Source organism: Piliocolobus tephrosceles, chromosome 4 (genome assembly GCF_002776525.5).
Source record: "Piliocolobus tephrosceles isolate RC106 chromosome 4, ASM277652v3, whole genome shotgun sequence".
In the NCBI taxonomy this organism is placed as follows: domain Eukaryota; kingdom Metazoa; phylum Chordata; class Mammalia; order Primates; family Cercopithecidae; genus Piliocolobus; species Piliocolobus tephrosceles.
In genome coordinates, this window is record NC_045437.1 from 80,708,416 (window position 1) to 80,729,059 (window position 20,644).

Here is a 20,644-nt window from a genome sequence, read left to right on the forward strand (position 1 = left end):
CCCTAGATCTGAGAACGAATATCTTTGGGCAGGTAGGACACTTGGAGCTTATGTTAAACATGGAAATGGAAGGATAGTATTTTTTGTAGGAGACCCAGGGCTATTTGCTCGTGGACTTGCATCCATTTTCCTGTCTTGTTTTTGACCCCAGGCCTCCACTTCACAACTGATTCTGATAAGTGGGTCCCTATTATGTTTTCTGTGTACCTTAACAACTGCTGTCACACTACCCATTGATGACAATATGCTGCTTTCTGAATTCAATTTATTTAATAGATTGTCCTTTCCCAACGCAGCAGGCAGATCTAGGCCTGCAAACTGCTTTCACTTTGCTAAACCAATTATTCTGTACTTAGATATTTCCTGATATATTTCATTCTTGGTCAGAGGCCTTAGCAAAATTGACAAGCATCCCATTCTATTTTGGGCATACCAGCACATATCCTAGTCAGGTATCATAATATTAAATTACAAGGAGAAAAGCAGAGAAACTTCTGAATAGCAGTTGATACCAAGTAGTGCTTATTTAAATAATATCCATGATGTGCTTATTACACATTGCATGCCTGTATCAAAACTTCTCATGTACCCAATAAATATACATATCTACGTACACACACAAATTAAAAATATGCAAATTAAAATAAATAAATAACAATGTCCTTATTTTTAGACAATTCTGAAATAACATGATTGTCTTCTTAACTTTAGTTTCAATTAAGTCACTCAGCCACCAAATATTTAAGTAAGTAAAATAAAGTGACTACATGAATTTCTATCATGTAGGGGCACACTTCACTTGCTATTACTGAATCCTAGTGTTTTGTATAAAGCCATGTATATTTTGGAAATTGCTTTTTGAAAAGCAGCTTCCTTTCTTTCCTTCCCTGCCTTATTTGAAAAGAGTAACAGGACTCTGAATAGATGAAACTAATGGTCTCCAAGTAATATGGAGAGAAACTGTCCTTGATCCTGCTGCTCAGAAACATGCAGCTGTTCCCTCTTGAAAGACAATTCACTCCCTTTGCTTTCCCCTCCCCCGCTATCATCTTCCTCTGTGATTGCCACTGGCGATTCCATTTTATTTACTTCCTAAGGGATTCTTCAGGTTCTGAGTTTCACACCCAGATCAAATTTCAAAAGAACAGCATGACTATTATTGACTACTCATCTGACCTCTGCCTTACCCATGAGCTGGACTTTCAAGGTATTAAACATTCAAATTTAATTTCAGCTCTCCAAAACTACTCACTTCAGCAGAAATGACAGGATGCTCTGTGACATCTGTAATTACTGTTGAATTTGAATATATCCTTCAATACAGACCACGGCTGACAGCTTTATTAATGAGGACTGATGATGTTGCTGTTTCTATTTTTCACACCCATGTTGAGAAAGGGAAGGAGGTTGAAAAGGACCAGGGACTCTTTTCTTCTATTGGAGAGTGATGGACTTTTATGAAGCTGACATAATCTATGTGCTACTCCTTCCCTAGAGTTGTTTTATCAAATAACATACCTAGTAAGTTATATTTTGACTTTCCAAAATAAACAGATTAAATCAAAGTTTTTCCACCTTTACTAAGCTTCTCATTAGACTGGGAGATTGTGTCATATTCAGATTTTTTTCTCACATGGAGTCTGCCAACTGAATACACAATTGAATGAATATAAATTTCACCTCCTTCTAGATGATCCCCCCATCTAATCTGCATCCTAAACTACGTAAATATATTATTTCAATTTAAAATTTGTTTAAAGTTAGTGTTTACTTTGTGATTTTCATAAGGGAATTGGCAAACTTATTAAAATTTAATCTTATTTTTAGAAACATTGATTCGTATTGACTTCCTCTGACTAATTAGAGGCCAAAGTCCTAAGGAATAATAATAAATTCCATTCTCACTAGAAAAACAGAAAACTACCCTTAGTTTCAAAAATTTAATTTTGTTTTTGGCATCAATTAGTCATTTTTCACATACTTATTATTTAAATTAGCTGGGGCCTCTGTAAACATTTAGATTTCCAGCTCATCTCCAGAGAGTCTGAAGCAGGGCCCAGAAATATGTATTTTTAAACAAGCTCTCCCCATGAGTGCTATAATCAGACAATTATGGTAACTACTGAATTAGAGAATTCACCAAGATATTGCAGTTTATTTCTTGATGAATATATGTGTGATTCATCTTTAAGGACCAAGAAAGTCTTATTGGAAACAGGGGATTTTATTTTTTATTTTGGAAAATCCAGGTAAATTTTCAACTTTTCAACTTATACTTTTACAAAACCCTGGATAATTTTAGGGAGGAAGATGAAATACAGTATTACCAGCTTCTTTATTCCTGAAAAAAGAAAGCTCCTATGGTGTGAATTCAGACTTATTTAAACACTATGATGTTATGACTAATATACTGGATGAGAAAACACATTTTTATTTCTAATTTTTCCGTATAAGTACTCTTCCTGAAATTTATTATTGCTTTACTTTGGCTTATAAGCTGAAAAATTAAATACTGAAAGTGTTTGTCAAGTTTTGCAGTTTTCCTGCTAAATGTAGTAAAAAACAGCTCCAAGTGTATAAAACAAATGTCACTTTCATAAGGGCAAAGGAACATTTGACTTTCAAATAAAAATGTACCTGAATTAATGCTGTAGAGAAATATAAAAGTTAGTTAAATGTTAGAAAATGCTGTAGACTAATAAGGGGAAAATACAAATGTATGCACTGTAATGAGAATGTCATCATAGGCTCAATTACAAGAGATTTAATGTGGAATTTAGCCAAAAAACAATACTAAAGTAAACTGCAATTCTTGTGAATGCTATCGGAGGGTATTCAAAAACTGACATCTCAATAAGGAGAACAGAGTATTATTTTTCTTCAATTGACTTTTGGCATGTGTGTGTATACACATATGTTTATTACATATATGTAAATACTCGTGTGTGTGTGTGTGTGTGTGTATGGCATTGCTTTTCTGAGGCTTAGTCATTCTGATTAATAAAAAATAAAAAGGCCATTGATACATTTTTTGAGTTTTATACCAATTACTGTAAACCTAGAAAATTACATTTATTTTTCAGATTACTTTTCTGAAGTAATCTTGTGTCTGGATCTACATTAGACTCCCACACCCACACTCCCAAAATCTATTAAAGCAAGCAGTCAATAAAAACAAACGGCACAAAAGAAGACTTAGAAGCTTTTGTTTATACATATTTCTGTTTGAAAAGTGCATCTATAAAACATCTCACAGACACATGTTTTGCCCTGAAACATTCAATTCATCTATTATATTTGTCTGGATGAAAGCTTGTGGTTGAATTGGCACTTGTAAATATTGAAGACTTTTTTTTCCTCTTATGGAAAGTAACCATGGAAAACAAGACAAAAATAATGTTAAGAATCAATAGGAGATCAGAAAAAATTAATTGCTAAGTAGTATTGGGCCCTTTTAAACAGAAGAGTGCATCTATAAAGGATATATGAAATGATACGCAAAATAGCTAGTAGAACCAGTAATAACAGTAAAGCAAAAGAGTTATTTTGATACTTATCAAAAACATATTTTATTGATATACATGTATATTTACATATAAAATGACATTTTCAAGTATTTAAATAACTTAGGCAATACTTTTTCTCATTTGTTTTATAAAATTCTTTTCTACATAAAAATGGAGAGATCTAATGCCCTGTAATTCCTTCTTCCCCATAAAAGATTTCCTTATAATAATACTAACTACTGAATTTTTATCTACAGTTTATTGGTGTCAGTTGTCTTCTTCAATAGTAAATAGTAAACTTAGGCTTTTATCTTAGGCTTTTCTTCATTATGCCTAATTAGTTACAATATTAAAAACAAACTGGTCAGATTTCTTTTTAAAACTACCAGTTAAATTGGCTGAGTTTAGCCAATTATCATATATTTATAACATAAAAATGTTTTCATTAAAAAATGTTACATTATACGAATAATAATATGCTTCATGGTCTCACAGGAGAATTACAGCTCACATTATTTTTTGTAAATAGTATGCATCAATCTACTTTCACAATTTTCCAACATGCCTAGTAGAGTCTATTTTTTCTTAACAGTAATATTTATTTTGATTAGATGTTTGAGGTGATGGATATCCCAATAACTCTGATGTGACCATTAGACACTGTATACGTGTATTAAAATATCATATGTAGCCCCCCAAATATGTACAAGTATGATACATCAATTTAAAAAAGAATTATTTTGGTCATGTCCAAATCGTATGTTATAATAATTATAGTTCCCAAATATGTGGATTGATAGCTATAATCTATTTTGCTTGTGTTTATGGAGGTAAGTTTCTGGACTTTAACATTCATTTGAAGGTGGATTTCAAAAGTTTAAAATATGTGTCACAAATCCTGAGGCAATCACAAAAACAGCAAAACGTTATGGCTGATAATTCAACAAACACGATTAAAATGGAATCACTGAAAATTTGATTAATCTAAAAGAGTGCAAAAATAGGAATAACAAGCAAAAATAGATGTGACAAATAGGAACTAAATAGTAAGATGATAAATTTAAATCCAATTACATTAATACTCTCATCAAGTATAAATTGTATAAATGTTCCACTTGAAAAGCAGAGACAGTCAGACTGGCCAAAAAAAGATCAAATTATATACTGCATAGAAGGAATACTTTTCAAATATAGAGTACAAATAGGTTAGCAGTAAAAGGATGAAAAAAATGCTAAAAAAACTATATGCTAAGGTAGCATTCGTAAAAAGAAAGCTGGAGTTAGTATCTATTAATATCACACAAAGTAGATTTCAGAGCAAAAAATACCAGGGATACAGAAGTTCATTTTCTAATGAAAAAGGGTTGAGTTGATCAAAAGGACATTAAGAATCTGTTTATGTATATATTAACAGAGCTTCAAAATACATCAAGTAAACACTGATGTAATGGCAAGAAGAAAGAGACAAATCCATAACAGTTGAAAATTTCCACGTTCCTTTCTCAGTAACTGATAGCACAAGTAGACAGAAAATCAGCAAAGAGATAGAAAACCTGAGTAACACTATCACACAACTTGACACAAAAAGTTTATGTAAGTTTCAGATTGAGACAATGAAATAAAACACTTTAACAGGAAAATGTCTAGTCTATAAGAAAAGTTACTCACATATTAAATCACTTTTTTACATAAATGGAGACAAAAAAGCATTTGAACAGTTTAATGGTTTAAACATAATTTTCTTTACCTTCCCTAACCTATATAAAGATTTCACTATTATAGATATACTGTTTACTGAATCTTACACATGGATAAGTAAATACTCATCTGTCTTAAAATTAATTTCAAGCCTGTATAATTCATGAAGTTTAAAAAAATTCATCTTATGAAACACACTGCATCAGAATGCCTACTGTAAAAGGTGAAAGACAGGAACTGAAATAGTTATTTGCAATAAATCATGACAAACACTTGTCTATAGCTCACAAAATAAGTTTGAAAATAATTTTACAAAATATCCAATATTTATTCAGTTTAAGATGTCATTGATCATAAATCATGCCATTATTTTATGTTCATCTAGGAAAGAATAAGTGCTCTCAATTAAACTGTGATGTAAGATATACCAATTTCCAAGATGTTAACATGTGAAATGTGCATGTGTCCTGAGATGTTACATGGGTGTGTTCTGAGATGTAAAAACGTGACTAGATGTGGTTTTTTAAATCTAAAGCTAAAATCACATCTCCTCTAAAGTAAATTTTGTGTGAACTAAATTTAGACTGTTGAATCACTTAAACAGCCATTCCAGCCCTAGTGTTTCTGGGGAAATTTATAAATTCTCTGCCTTGAATATTTGAAGAAAGAAAGATATTTTCAACACCTGTCAGTTAATAATGCAGTAACCATAAGGAAGTAAACAGATTACATATCATAAAAATAATTATTAACTCAAATATTTAACATGTATAAAGCAGTGTTACAGTCTCCCATAAATCCTTGATCTGAGAGTTTTTGTTGATGTCTTCAGAGAGCTAGCATTCTTTGCACAGTTGCTTAATTCTAAGCAACGAGTTAACTTGATTTCACTAATCCAACTGAGGCCATATTTAAACATCTGATCCCAATTAGTCATTGATAAGGCATTGAGCACTTTCATTCTCCAGGGTCTCACAGATACTGAAACCAGTAGATACTATGAAAAGATGCTCAAAATGTTAAATATTAAAACAAAATAAAAATTGTATGGCATTGATTTGTACAGTGTGTATGGACAGAGGTGTGTATATATGAGATTGAAAGTAGACTATATATTTAAAAGAAAAATAAACCTATGAATTAAAATACAATGAAGGAAATGGAGCAGAAAAACATCCGAGTTTTTTTGTTGTTGAGCTGTGTAATCACAATTGTTCTTAAAATGTTTAAAATGTTTAAAAGTGATTTCATTAACCTTTGAAATATTTTTCTCCAAAGAACATTTTATCTAACATCAGGAATTTATTTTAATAATGGAAATGGCAGTGGCATATATTCTAGCAATAACTATTTACACATGTCTTATGATAAATTATTCAATATTCTATTATCTTTATAAACTAATAGGTGAATCTCAGATAGTCAGATGTTAGGCAATTAGTAATATGAAAATGTTATCAGTAAAGCATTTTTTTTCCCCTAGGTTGCACCATTACATACCAGACTGCAAACTCCTTTACAGTACTATTCTTTAAAGCTTTTTATTTAACCTATATTTTCAGTATATGTAGATATTATTTTCAGTACAGATGTATAAGCAGTTCATTCATTCAAACTTGGGTGTAATGTGATCCTCCACTTCTGAACTTTATAAACCGATTTGGCTGACTTACCTTATCTTTTCTTTGCTTTTCATCCTGGTATACAGTCCAGTGTTCTCCATCATTGCTGTAAGCCAGTTTGTAGGAGCCAACGAACTGTACATGACCAAAATCTTTAGCTCCTTGTGTAATGATGCCAGTCACTTTGGTTGGAACAAGAAGATCCACCTAAAAAAAAAAAAAAAAAAGAAAAAAGAAAAATACATGCTTTAAATGCAACCACCAAGTTGTTAACTTGCAAGTATTTTGATCTCAAGAGAATAAAACTATATATATATCCTAAAACTAAAAATTTGCCTATTTTTATTTTGGAATCAATGACTGAGTCTATTATTGGCTTACAATTTTGATATTGCCACTGGGTTAATGTAGTCCGAGACTCCTTGAACAACCATTTTGACCATTTTAAAGTCAAATGATGGTCACCTCAGTCCACCAGTTAATTTTATATTAAGCTGATTCATCTATCTGTGCAGGATTTTTTTTTCTTTTTTTCTTTTTTGTAACTGAGATAGAACAGATGTGGTTGGGCTGACCTTCTTGAGATTGATCACTACCTGCCAGAACTTTACTCTATAGTTCAATTTTCTGATTTTATTGGTCATTTCAATGAAAATAAAAATAACATTGTAGCTGTGTCCACATCAGGAACAAAAATAGTATTAGATTTTCACAATGGAACATTAGTAAATCCTATTTCCATAAATTTTAATCAATTCACTAATATATAATTGAGTAACAGTAATCATTGTGCAGTGAAAACCTCCTTTTAGAAAACAACAATTCTAAAATGGTTGAGGAGGAAGGCAAATATTCTTCAAAAATGAAGAAGGATTAAATACATGCATTCCCAAACTGTAGAGTCTATGCTCATAATGTGTTCTTTTCTGCAAAACACATACTTTAAAGGGCATGAGACCCATGGAAATTCAGTAAGCATTAAAATCATCAAAAATGTAATTGAAATACAAAAGATAGGAAACATTTTCATCAAAGAATACACAATATAGAATAGTTCAATATTTTCCCTTTTTTTTTCTCTAATTCATTCCTGCATTTTTTTTACATCTTGTGTAATGCTAATTTTTAAAAAATCTAGAAAACTTTGTTTTCTATGTAGACAACTCTTGTAAGATCTTTACCTTTTATGTTTATGTTCCTTGATCTATGGCTTCCTCTCTCTTCCTGCAATAGCCACTTACTTCCACCTATTTCCTATGACTAAGTGCCTTGCTACATCCTTGATCTTATCATCTTTAACTGTCATGATCCCATGTGTGATCTTGGTGCTTTCAACCACTATGTCCTTTTGTTTCTATTTCAGGTCCTCTATCCTGTGAGATGTAAGGTAGCCACAAATAGATAGTCCTGGGTCAGATACAGGCCATGAATGAGAAGAGAGAGCTAGAGAGAATGCATAGCTGAAGGTCATATTTAGTGACACAGATGCCCATCAGCAAAGGTGTGAAACAGTTTCTAATGTGTCATAGCCTGTGAATATTCAATATTTTTGAATTTATGTGAGCTTTTTGTTAACTTTTTGGAACAATGTGTTAAAGACTTTAGGCTCAAGTTGCGTGATGGATTAAGACAAAAGACCACCTTCAATGCTCAATTAAAACATTTTCAAAAATCAAACTTTCTGGCTATTTTTCTAAACATGTATTATATTATCTAAAATTTCTTGTGTGTCCAGCAGTAATGCAGGATGGCAAAATTATGATATCCTGGGAAGGAAACGGTTGATGTCTCACATTATGCTAAATGTTTTCTTATATGTCCTCATTAATCCTCCCAATAACCATGCAAGGTAGGATATTAATTCTACTTTACAGATGAAAAATTTAATATCGAGATGTAACATAATATGGTGTATGATCCAAAAATAGACACTGAATAAAGGAATATCACAGATTCAAATCAAAGGTCCACCATACATAGAAATTCTTAGAAATCACTCATTGATTTTCTCAGTGAGTGATTACTCATTGATCATTTATATTTTCACTCAATGATTTCTTTCCATTCTCTGTGACTCCTTCAGAAATTTCTAAAGCATCACCACACTCGTCAAACTGACAGCAATTTAAGTCAAACAAAAACAATCCTGGATTTATATTATTAGTAAGGCCCTGTGTTTTATCATGAATTTCCTCTCTGTTCTTCAGCCTTCTGGGCTTTAAAATATAGATTGCTTTTGCTGTGCTAAATCCAAACCTAATTGAGTGCAGACAGCAGGGCAAAGCTGCTCTTCTTCAAAGTGTTCTTAATGTTGCTGGCACTCAATAAATGGAGAAAAAAATCTTAAAGAACTGAGTCAGTGTTTTGCTATCACAGGCAGCAAACACACAGGAACTCAAACAGTGTCACCAAGAATATGATCACCTCCAGGCTGAATTTCCTCAGGTCCTAAACTTCTATAAGTCTTTAGCTAAGATGATGCATTGAGGAGTTTTCTAACATGCCCTTTTCTGCCGTACTTTTTAAAGTCAGCTGGGTTTCCTGCTGGGTGGAGATGTTTTCTCCCTAAGTTGTGTGTCTTGGCTCTTTCCAACAGGTATGTTTTTCTCCCACTCTAACTGCTCCCCTTCTGCAATTTTTTTTTTTTTCTATCTAGAAATGTTTTTCTTTTTTGTTCCAGTTCAGCCACCTTCTCCACTTAAATAGTCAGCAATCTGTTTAAAGCTGGATTTTGTCCTAAAATGTGCTACATTAAACTTAGAGTACTAGGCCTAAGCAAACCTTCTTTCAGTACAAAAATAATCAGCAACTCACACTGAACATGAGGTTGCTGACAGAGGGCATGTACAGAACTCACCCTGAGAGGCACTCAGACCACATAATCCCAGAGTTCAGCATGCAGAATGATTCCAGCAAAGCCCGTTCCTTAGGACTTAATGGTTGCCCCTGGTCTAGGACCACTCTGCCCTCTTGAAGATCTTCAGGGTGAAAGTTGAGCTGCAAATATGCTGGACAAAATACCTTCTGGTCTTTTAGATCCTCACCTCCCCAAAGTTTGGCTAAAATAGGGCAGACTAGGCAGACTATTTAGGGCACTGAGCTGGCTCATGGGTAGATATTTGGCTTCATGCACTGACTGCACGCACTTCATGTCTGGATCTGCCTTAAATGTGTCTTACATGTAACAGGCACTCAATAAACGTTTTGCTGAACTGAGTTGGGACTCATTCTTATGTTCTATGGACAAGAACCAGTTCATGGCTATGGATGTCACTATATATCAGAGCAGAAGATTCTAGCTACATTTCTCTAGTTTTTCTATGAGGATTTTTCCTTAACACAGTGTCAAGGAAACACAGTGTCACTGTGATATCCATCAATTTTTACTGAGGAAGGCACATAGCAAACCATCCTCTCCAATCTTAAGGAATTTGATGCTAAGAGTCAGCCTACTCTAATGGAACTGGGTGGTTTGGGGTCCCAAATTGGCTCAAGGATCTTGTACACTACTTTATCTCTCTACCTCCCAACTTCCTGATCTGAAAAGTGAGGGTAACAATTCTCACAGGACTTTATAAGAACAAGATGAGGTAATATTTATCGTGTGTACAAAAGTAGGTATAGCAATATATAGACAATAATAAGTATTATGGAAGACTTTGGTAACACCATGAAATAAAGAAATCTGAGGGAAAATTTAATATTTGTTTCAGAATATCTTGCTAGAAGGAAATGGAAACAGGGAAATGGGTGACTAGATTGTTCTAGAAACAAGTTCTGGATCATAAAATATTTTGTTTACCATCTCAGGATACATACAAAAATAATTATTTTACCTTTACTTAAAGTAGACAAATTTTGAAAACCTGAAATTCCCATTTATGAGTGAAATGGTTAACTAAAAATAATGTAACAGGCTGGGTATGGTGGCTCACGTCTGTAATCCCAGCGCTTTGGGAGGCCAAGGGGCAGATGGTTTGAGCTCAGGAGTTTGAGATCAGCCTGGGCAACACAGTAAAACCCCACCTGTACAAAAATTACAAAAACTAGCTGGGCGTGGTGGCATGCACCTGTTGTCCCAGCTACTTGGGAGGTTGAGGTGGGAGGAAGACTTGAGCCTGGGAGGTGGAGGTTTTCAGTAAGATTATGCCACTGTACTCCAGCCTGGGCAACAGAGCCAGACATCATCTCAAAATAAACAAACAATAAAATAAAATAAAATAAGAATGTTTATATATTATGCATCTCTATTTAAATACTGATTGTGATGCAATGGAGATATAGTTCTAAAGTAATATTAAAAGAGAAAATAGATTCCAAATCTTATTGAGTTACTTATTTCACTCTAAGAATGAAAACAAGAGGGGGGATACTTAAGGAGAGAAGATTAAATGATTCAGCAGTAAACAAAAAAGTATGGCATGAGAGTTTTGTGGGAATATAAACTTTTTTGTTGTAAAACATCCTGTAATGTTTTGGCAAAGCATAAATATTTTTAGAGTGTGTCTAACTTAGACAAATGGCATAGAATTCAGTGAGCATTTGTTTGAGGAAGTTAAAGATAAACTTCATTTCAGACATCTGCAGAGCATTCTGATCACAGTTCCCTGGAAGGGGGGCAGACTGGAAAATTAAGTTGATTTTCATGGAGACATTCTTGAAGGGGTGAGGACAACGAAAAGTGATACAGATAAATAAGTGTGCGAGAAATGTGAACACAGGCCAGTTTCATCACAGAATTTTGCTACTCAGCTGCATCTAAAATGCTCTTATTTGTGCCTTCATATCATGTATTCTGAACTGTGTATTTTATAACTTCATAGAGTTTGTAAAATCAACTCATTAAACAGAAAGGACTTTGAACCTAATATGATTAACTAGCACAGTATTTGAAAACTGATTTATAGACAAAGTATTTAGATAACATTTGATTTCGATACAGAATGTTTTATCTTAACCTTACACAAAGCAATTGTAGTTAGTCCCAGTTATATTTCAGGCACATAATTAATGGTACCTGGTATTTGGACAACATTGCTGGTTATCAGATGTTGGCTACACTTGTAGTCCCAGTTTGCAGGCCACCTAGTTAACGTGATTAACAATCTGAAATATTCAGCTCCTTTATCTTTTTTTTTTTTTTTTTTTTTTTTTTTTTTTTTTTTTGAGACGGAGTCTCGCTCTGTCACCCAGGCTGGAGTGCTGTGGCCAGATCTCAGCTCACTGCAAGCTCCGCCTCCCGGGTTCACGCCACTCTCCGGCCTCAGCCTCCCGAGTAGCTGGGACTACAGGCGCCCCCGCGTCGCCCGGCTAGTTTTTTTGTAGTTTTTAGTAGAGACGGGGTTTCACCGTGTTAGCCAGGATGGTCTCGATCTCCTGACCTCGTGATCCGCCCGTCTCGGCCTCCCAAAGTGCTGGGATTACAGGCTTGAGCCACCGCGCCCGGCTATCAGCTCCTTTATCTGATCTGATCCAGTTCTGATCTAAAGTTAGGAATCCTTACAATATGATTGAGGCCTGATAACATAAGCATTCTAAGACTCATTACTGCATTCTCCCTTTTACTAAAAAAAAATTTAATTTTCAATAACATTTTAAAACATTTAAAATATCAACTGCTTTTTTCATGTAATACATTAAAAATACAGTAACGAAAACCAAAAACTCATACCATGAAATAATCTGTCAAAAGATGAAACTTTCTGTTATATTGGTGTGTTATGGTATTTTTTTTCACATGTAAAACCATGCACAACACATGTATGGTACAATAAACAAATGTTCTGAGCTCAAGTGATCATTCAGTGAGTTTTGTAGGACACCTGGCATATTGTAGACATTCCAAATGTACAGGAATCATCTTCCTGAATACAAAATTGGGATAATTTTATACTTAACAATTACCTGCAATTACAACATGAACAGTTCCATATGTCAATCTGAACTACAACCTATGATTGTGGTCAGCTTATAACTATTAATTTTTAAAAGAAATTATTTAGAATCATGCAAGCAGTTCAACCGCACATTTTTTACTGAGAATGGGAGGTAACATGATAATTATGAATATTTTATATTTAACATTTTAAATTTTAATTATCTTTTTCATTATGAATAAGATATATGCTCTGTAGAAAAATTTATTAATAGAAAGATTAAAAAACAAGCCTGTATACCATGAGCTATAATCAATGCTTTCCTTTCCAATTCAAATATGTTTCCAGACAAATTTGTTGTTCTTGGTATTTGAAAAAAATATTATTTGTTACCAGACGTTGGTTATACTTTTCACCCATATTTGCAGGCAATTAGTTTATTCTTTATTTCTCAATATTTCAATAGTAATTATGTTATTAAAATATTTTTATATTTTCTATTTTAAATATATATGTATTTATTTATACCTAGTATGTCATTTTAAGGAGTTACTACAATCATTAACTTATTATAAAACATTTACTCCCTCCATCCTCAATTTTTCTATTAAAATTAACATTCTCATACAATCATAGTCCTTTCATCCTGGGCCACATATCTCTTCATTTCTACAGCATAAATTCAAATAATTAAGGTTACTTGGTCAAAGGAAATGATCTTAAAAATAAACAAAAAAAGGCCTTTTGAACATAAAAGTTGTAAACACATATAGTGAAAGTTTTAGTTGGTGTAAAGAGATATAAGGAATGCATTTGAAATGAACTATAATTCTACTATACATAGTTAACTCCTGTCAACTTTTTTATATTCATATTTTTAGACATTTCCTATTACCATATATTTTCATAAAGTTAGCTCATATTAGAACGGGTGTGGTGGCTCACTCCTGTAATCTCAGCACTTTGGGAGGCTGAGGAGGGCGGATCACGTGAGGTCAGGAGTTTGAGACCAGCCTGGACAGCATGGAGAAACCCCATCTCTACTAAAAATACAAAAATTAACCGGATGTGGTGGCAGGTGCCTGTAATGCCAGCTACCGGGAGGCTGAGGCAGGAGAATCACTTGAACCTGGGAGGCAGAGGTTGCAGTGAGTCAAGATCACACCACTGCACTCCAGCCTGGGTGACAGAGCTGGACTCTGTCTCAAAAAACAACAACAACAAAAAAAATTAGCTCATATTATACGTGCACTCTTACAATTTGTATCTTTTCATTTACAATGGATATTTTTACATCTAAACAATAGTAATTTCTAATGACTACATAACATTCCTTATTGTATGTGCATGAATGAATATGAAAATTATTTAACCAATCCCTTATTGATATTCATTCAATTTGTTTACAATTCTTTTACTATTGGAAGAAAAACAGCCTCAACTCTCATGTGTATTTGTTTGCCCACTGGTGCAACTGTTTCCTTATAGATACTAAGAACCTGGCATTTGAAATGTGATACATATTGTTTCATTTGTCTTCATAAAAATTACACTCTTCCATCTGCTATATAAAATAACCCTTTACACACCAATCCCATTTTTAAATAAAATTTTACATTTAAATACATTTTATATTTTTAAAAATTGATACATAATAATTGTACATATTTATGAGGAATCTAGTGATGTTTTGATACTACAGTGTCTAATGATCAGATCAGGGTAATTAGCATATCCGTCAGTTCAAACATTTATTATTTATTTTTCTTGGGAACATTCAGAAACCTCCATGTAACTATTTGAAACCATATAATGTATTATGGTCAACTATAGTCATCTGAGTGGTATAGAAAACTAGAAATTATTTCTCCTATCTAGCTGTAATCTTATTTCCTTTATCAAATATCTCCCTAACCTTCCATCCCCTCTAACTTCCCAGTCTGTAGTATCCTCTGTTCTACTTTTTACTTCTATGAGATCAACTTATTTTAGCTTCTACATAAGTGAGAACATGTGTGCTTAACTTTCTGTGTATTTTTGACAAATTGAAAAGTGGCATTTTTACATTTAATTTACGTAAATGTCACCAAGTGGCATTTATTTTATTTTTTCTTAATTGTTCAGTGTCACTAATTATATATACATGTAGTCTCGTTCATGTTCTTTGTCCATTACCTATTGGATTAGAAATGTTCCTGTTGATTTTTAAGAATTATTTATATAGTATCATATATGGTTTGTTATATTTGTTGCATTTTTTTTCTAATTTGCTATGTCACTTAATTTTATTTTTAGCACAAGTTTTCAATTTTACCATACTCAAATGTATCAATTACTGTTTTTGTGATTGCATATTTTTGTATGGCTTAAAAGATAATTTGCTTGATTAGATCAGTTAAATCTACAATTTTCTCTGAGTTTTCCTTTCAAGTTTTATTTTATTCTTTCTTGTTCTTACTGAACCCTCTTGGTGTTATGTGTATACATAATGTGACATAGGATCACAGTATATATATACAGTTAAGAACATAATTTTTTTCAACACTATTTGTTTTATAATCTATTCCTTCTTGGCTTTATCCCCCTACCTGAGTGATTGTTTCAAGTTTTGCTCTTTGTTCTAGAAATTAACAGTATTAATCATCATCCACCAGTATATATCTTGATGAAGGTTACTTGTATTGCTTTGGACAGAACAAAGTTGGTGCATTCAAGCTGCAGACTGTTTTCTAGGAGAAGACATGCTCAAAAGGTTTTCTTGAGTTGTATTTTAAAATGTTGCTTCTGCTTTTTACGGTGCCTCGTTCTAGAAGGCCAGTTGTCCAAAAGCTGAGTTTTTATTTCTGAGGGGTTTTTTTTTTGTAACATTTTCCCACTCATCCTTTTCATTTATTTATTATTTTGCTCGGCATTCTCAGAGATTTTCTCCATTGTGTCCTTAATATTATAAATTTATTTTTGATAATGCAATTTTAACATATATTTTAATCTATATTTTGAAACATATTTCAGGGAAATTGGAAAAATACAGCAGTTCCCTCATTTTATCAGCATTAATCTTACCTTCTCTATTACTCCTCTATTATGTCATAAAGAAGAAATATCTGTGTGTTTTTTTTTGTTTTAAAGAGACGGGGCCTTGTTCTGTCACCTAAGCTAGAGTGAAGTACATGATTATAGCTCATTGCAGCCTCAAACTCCTAGGCTCAAGCCATCCTCTTGCCTCAGCCACCTAAGTAGCTAGGGGCTACAGGCATGCACCTAATGCCTGGTTAACTTTTTTTTTTTTTATTTTTTATTATACTTTAAGTTCCAGGGTACATGTGCATAACGTGCAGGTTTGTTACATATGTATATATGTGCCATGTTGGTGTGCTGCACCCATCAACTCATCAGCACCCATCAATTCATCATTTATGTCAGGTATAACTCCCCAATGCAATCCCTCCCCCCTCCCTCCTCCCCATGATAGGCCCCAGTGTGTGATGTTCCCCTTCCCGAGTCCAAGTGAGCTCATTGTTCAGTTCCCACCTATGAGTGAGAACATGCGGTGTTTGGTTTTCTCTTCTTGTGATAGTTTGCTAAGAATGATGGTTTCCAGCTGCATCCATGTCCTACAAAGGATGCAAACTCATCCTTTTTTATGGCTGCATAGTATTCCATGGTGTATATGTGCCACATTTTCTTAATCCAGTCTGTCACTGATGGACATTTGGGTTGATTCCAAGTCTTTGCTATTGTGAATAGTGCCACAATAAACATACGTGTGCATGTGTCTTTGTAGTAGCATAATTTATAATCCTTTGGGTATATACCCAGTAGTGGGATGGCTGGGTCATATGGTACATCTAGTTCTAGATCCTTGAGGAATTGCCATACTGTTTTCCATAATGGTTGAACTAGTTTACAATCCCACCAACAGTGTAAAAGTGTTCCTATTTCTCCACATCCTCTCCAACACCTGTTGTTTCCTGATTTTTTAATGATTGCCATTCTAACTGGTGTGAGATGGTATCTCATTGTGGTTTTGATTGGCATTTCTCTGATGGCGAGTGATGATGAGCATTTTTTCATGTGTCTGTTGGCTGTATGAATGTCTTCTTTTGAGAAATGTCTGTTCATATCCTTTCCCCAGTTTTGGATGGGGTTGTTTGTTTTTTTCTTGTATATTTGTTTGAGTTCTTTGTAGATTCTGGAAATTAGCCCTTTGTCAGATGAGTAGATTGCAAAAATTTTCTCCCATTCTGTAGGTTGCCTGTTCACTCTGATGGTAGTTTGTTTTGATGTGCAGAAGCTCTTTAGTTTAATTAGATCCCATTTGTCAATTTTGGCTTTTGCTGCCGTTGCTTTTGGTGTTTTAGACATGAAGTCCTTGCCCATGCCTATGTCCTAAATGGTACTACCTAGATTTTCTTCTAGGGTTTTTATGGTAATAGGTCTAACATTTAAGTCTCTAATCCATCTTGAATTAATCTTCGTATAAGGAGTAAGGAAAGGATCCAGTTTCAGCTTTCTACTTATGGCTAGCCAATTTTCCCAGCACCATTTATTAAATAGGGAATCCTTTCCCCATTTCTTGTTTTTCTCAGGTTTGTCAAAGATCAGATGGTTGTAGATGTGTGGCATTATTTCTGAGGACTCCGTTCTGTTCCATTGGTCTATATCTCTGTTTTGGTACCAGTACCATGCTGTTTTGGTTACTGTAGCCTTGTAGTATACTTTGAAGTCAGGTAGCGTGACGCCTCCGGCTTTGTCCTTTTGACTTAGGATTGTCTTGGCAATGCGGGCTCTTTTTTGGTTCCATATGAACTTTAAAGCAGTTTTTTCCAATTCGGTGAAGAAACTCATTGGTAGCTTGATGGGGATGGCATTGAATCTATAAATAACCTTGGGCAGTATGGCCATTTTCACAATATTGATTCTTCGTATCCATGAGCATGGTATGTTCTTCCATTTGTTTGTGTCCTCTTTGATTTCACTGAGCAGTGGTTTGTAGTTCTCCTTGAAGAGGTCCTTTACATCCCTTGTAAGTTGGATTCCTAGGTATTTTATTCTCTTTGAAGCAATTGTGAATGGAAGTTCATTCCTGATTTGGCTCTCTGCTTGTCTGGTACTGGTGTATAAGAATGCTTGTGATTTTTGCACATTAATTTTGTATCCTGAGACTTTGCTGAAGTTGCTTATCAGCTTAAGAAGATTTTGGGCTGAGACGATGGGGTTTTCTCAATATACAATCATGTCATCTGCAAACAGGGACAATTTGACTTCTTCTTTACCTAACTGAATACCCTTGATTTCTTTCTCTTGCCTGATTGCCCTAGCCAGAACTTCCAACACTATGTTGAATAGGAGTGGTAAGAGAGGGCATCCCTGTCTTGTGCCAGTTTTCAAAGGGAACTTTTCCAGTTTTTGCCCATTCAGTATGATATTGGCTGTGGGTTTGTCATAAATAGCTCTTATTATTTTGAGGTACGTTCCACCAATACCGAATTTGTTGAGCGCTTTTAGCATGAAGGGCTGTTGAATTTTGTCCAAAGCCTTTTCTGCATCTATTGAGATAATCATGTGGTTCTTGTCTTTGGTTCTGTTGATATGCTGGATTACGTTGATTGATTTGCGAATGTTGAACCAGCCTTGCATCCCAGGGATGAAGCCCACTTGATCATGGTGGATAAGCTTTTTGATGTGCTGCTGAATCTGGTTTGCCAGTATTTTATTGAGGATTTTTGCATCGATGTTCATCAGGGAGATTGGTCTAAAATTCTCTTTTTTTGTTGTGTCTCTGCCAGGCTTTGGTGTCAGGATGATGTTGGCCTCATAAAATGAGTTAGGGAGGATTCCCTCTTTTTCTATTGATTGGAATAGTTTCAGAAGGAATGGTACCAGCTCCTCCTTGTACCTCTGGTAGAATTCAGCTGTGAATCCATCTGGTCCTGGGCTTTTTTTGGTGGGTAGGCTATTAATTGTTGCCTCAATTTCAGAGGCTGCTATTGGTCTATTCAGGGATTCAACTTCTTCCTGGTTTAGTCTTGGGAGAGTGTACGTGTCCAGGAAATTATCCATTTCTTCTAGATTTTCTAGTTGATTTGCGTAGAGGTGATTATAGTATTCTCTGATGGTAGTTTGTATTTCTGTGGGGTCGGTGGTGATATCCCCTTTTTCATTTTTTATTGCGTCTATTTGATTCCTCTCTCTTTTCTTCTTTATTAGCCTTGCTAGCGGTCTGTCAATTTTGTTGATCTTTTCAAAAAACCAACTCCTGGATTCATTGATTTTTTGGAGGGTTTTTTGTGTCTCTATCTCCTTCAGTTCTGCTCTCATCTTAATTATTTCTTGCCTTCTGCTAGCTTTTGAATGTGTTTGCTCTTGCCTCTCTAGTTCGTTCAATTGTGATGTTAGAGTGTCAATTTTAGATCTTTCCTGCTTTCTCTTGTGGGCACTTAGTGCTATAAATTTCCCTCTACACACTGCTTTAAATGTGTCCCAGAGATTCTGGTATGTTGTATCTTTGTTCTCATTGGATTCAAAGAACATCTTTATTTCTGCTTTCATTTCGTTATGTACCCAGTAGTCCTTCAGGAGCAGGTTGTTCAGTTTCCATGTAGTTGAGCGGTTTTGATTGAGTTTCTTAGTCCTGAGTTCTAGTTTGATTGCACTGTGGTCTGAGAGACAGTTTGTTATAATTTCTGTTCTTTTACATTTGCTGAGGAGTGCTTTACTTCCAATTATGTGGTCAATTTTGGAATAAGTGCGATGTGGTGCTGAGAAGAATGTATATTCTGTTGACTTGGGGTGGAGAGTTCTATAGATGTCTATTAGGTCCGCTTGGTGCAGAGATGAGTTCAATTCCTGGATATCCTTGTTAACTTTCTGTCTCGTTGATCTGTCTAATGTTGACAGTGGAGTGTTGAAGTCTCCCATTATTATTGTATGGGAGTCTAAGTCTCTTTGTAAGTCTCTAAGGACTTGCTTTATGAATCTGGGTGCTCCTGTATTGGGTGCATATATATTTAGGATAGTTAGCTCTTCCTGTTGAATTGATCCCTTTACCATTATGTAATGGCCTTCTTTGTCTCTTTTGATCTTTGATGGTTTAAAGTCTGTTTTATCAGAGACTAGTATTGCAACCCCTGCTTTTTTTTGTTCTCCATTTGCTTGGTAGATCTTCCTCCATCCCTTTATTTTGAGCCTATGTATGTCTCTGCATGTGAGATGGGTCTCCTGAAGACAGCAGACTGATGGGTCTTGACTCTTTATCCAGTTTGCCAGTCTGTGTCTTTTAATTGGAGCATTTAGTCCATTTACATTTAAGGTTAATATTGTTATGTGTGAACTTGATTCTGCCATTATGATATTAACTGGTTATTTTGCTCATTAGTTGATGCAGTTTCTTCCTAGCCTCGATGGTCTTTACATTTTGGCATGTTTTTGCAATGGCTGGTACCGGTTGTTCCTTTCCATGTTTAGTGCTTCCTTCGGGGTCTCTTGTAAGACAGGCCTGGTGGTGACAAAATCTCTAAGCATTTGCTTATCTGTAAAGAATTGTATTTCTCCTTCACTTATGAAACTTAGTTTGGCTGGATATGAAATTCTGGGTTTAAAATTCTTTTCTTTAAGAACGTTGAATATTGGCCCCCACTCTCTTCTGGCTTGTAGAGTTTCTGCCGAGAGATCTGCTGTCAGTCTGATGGGCTTCCCTTTGTGGGTAACCCAACCTTTCTCTCTGGCTGCCCTTAAGATTTTTTCCTTCATTTCAACTTTGGTGAATCTGGCAATTATGTGTCTTGGAGTTGCTCTTCTGGAGGAGTATCTTTGTGGCATTCTCTGTATTTCCTGAATTTGAATGTTGGCCTGGCCTGCTAGGTTGGGGAAGTTCTCCTGGATGATATCCTGTAGAGTGTTTTCCAATTTGGTTCCATTTTCCCCCTCACTTTCAGGCACC

The 20,644-nt window shown here is 34.6% G+C and overlaps 1 protein-coding gene across 2 annotated transcripts in view; it reads right to left on the reverse strand.

The window, feature by feature from the left end:
- EDIL3 (EGF like repeats and discoidin domains 3) overlaps positions 1-20,644 on the reverse strand; it is a 458,360-nt gene that overhangs the window by 15,856 nt on the left and 421,860 nt on the right. For both annotated transcript variants that reach the window (XM_023215003.3, XM_023215004.2), the window contains one exon: positions 6,878-7,033. In XM_023215003.3, coding sequence (XP_023070771.1) covers positions 6,878-7,033 — 156 coding nt within the window. The remainder of the gene's footprint in view (positions 1-6,877; positions 7,034-20,644) is intronic.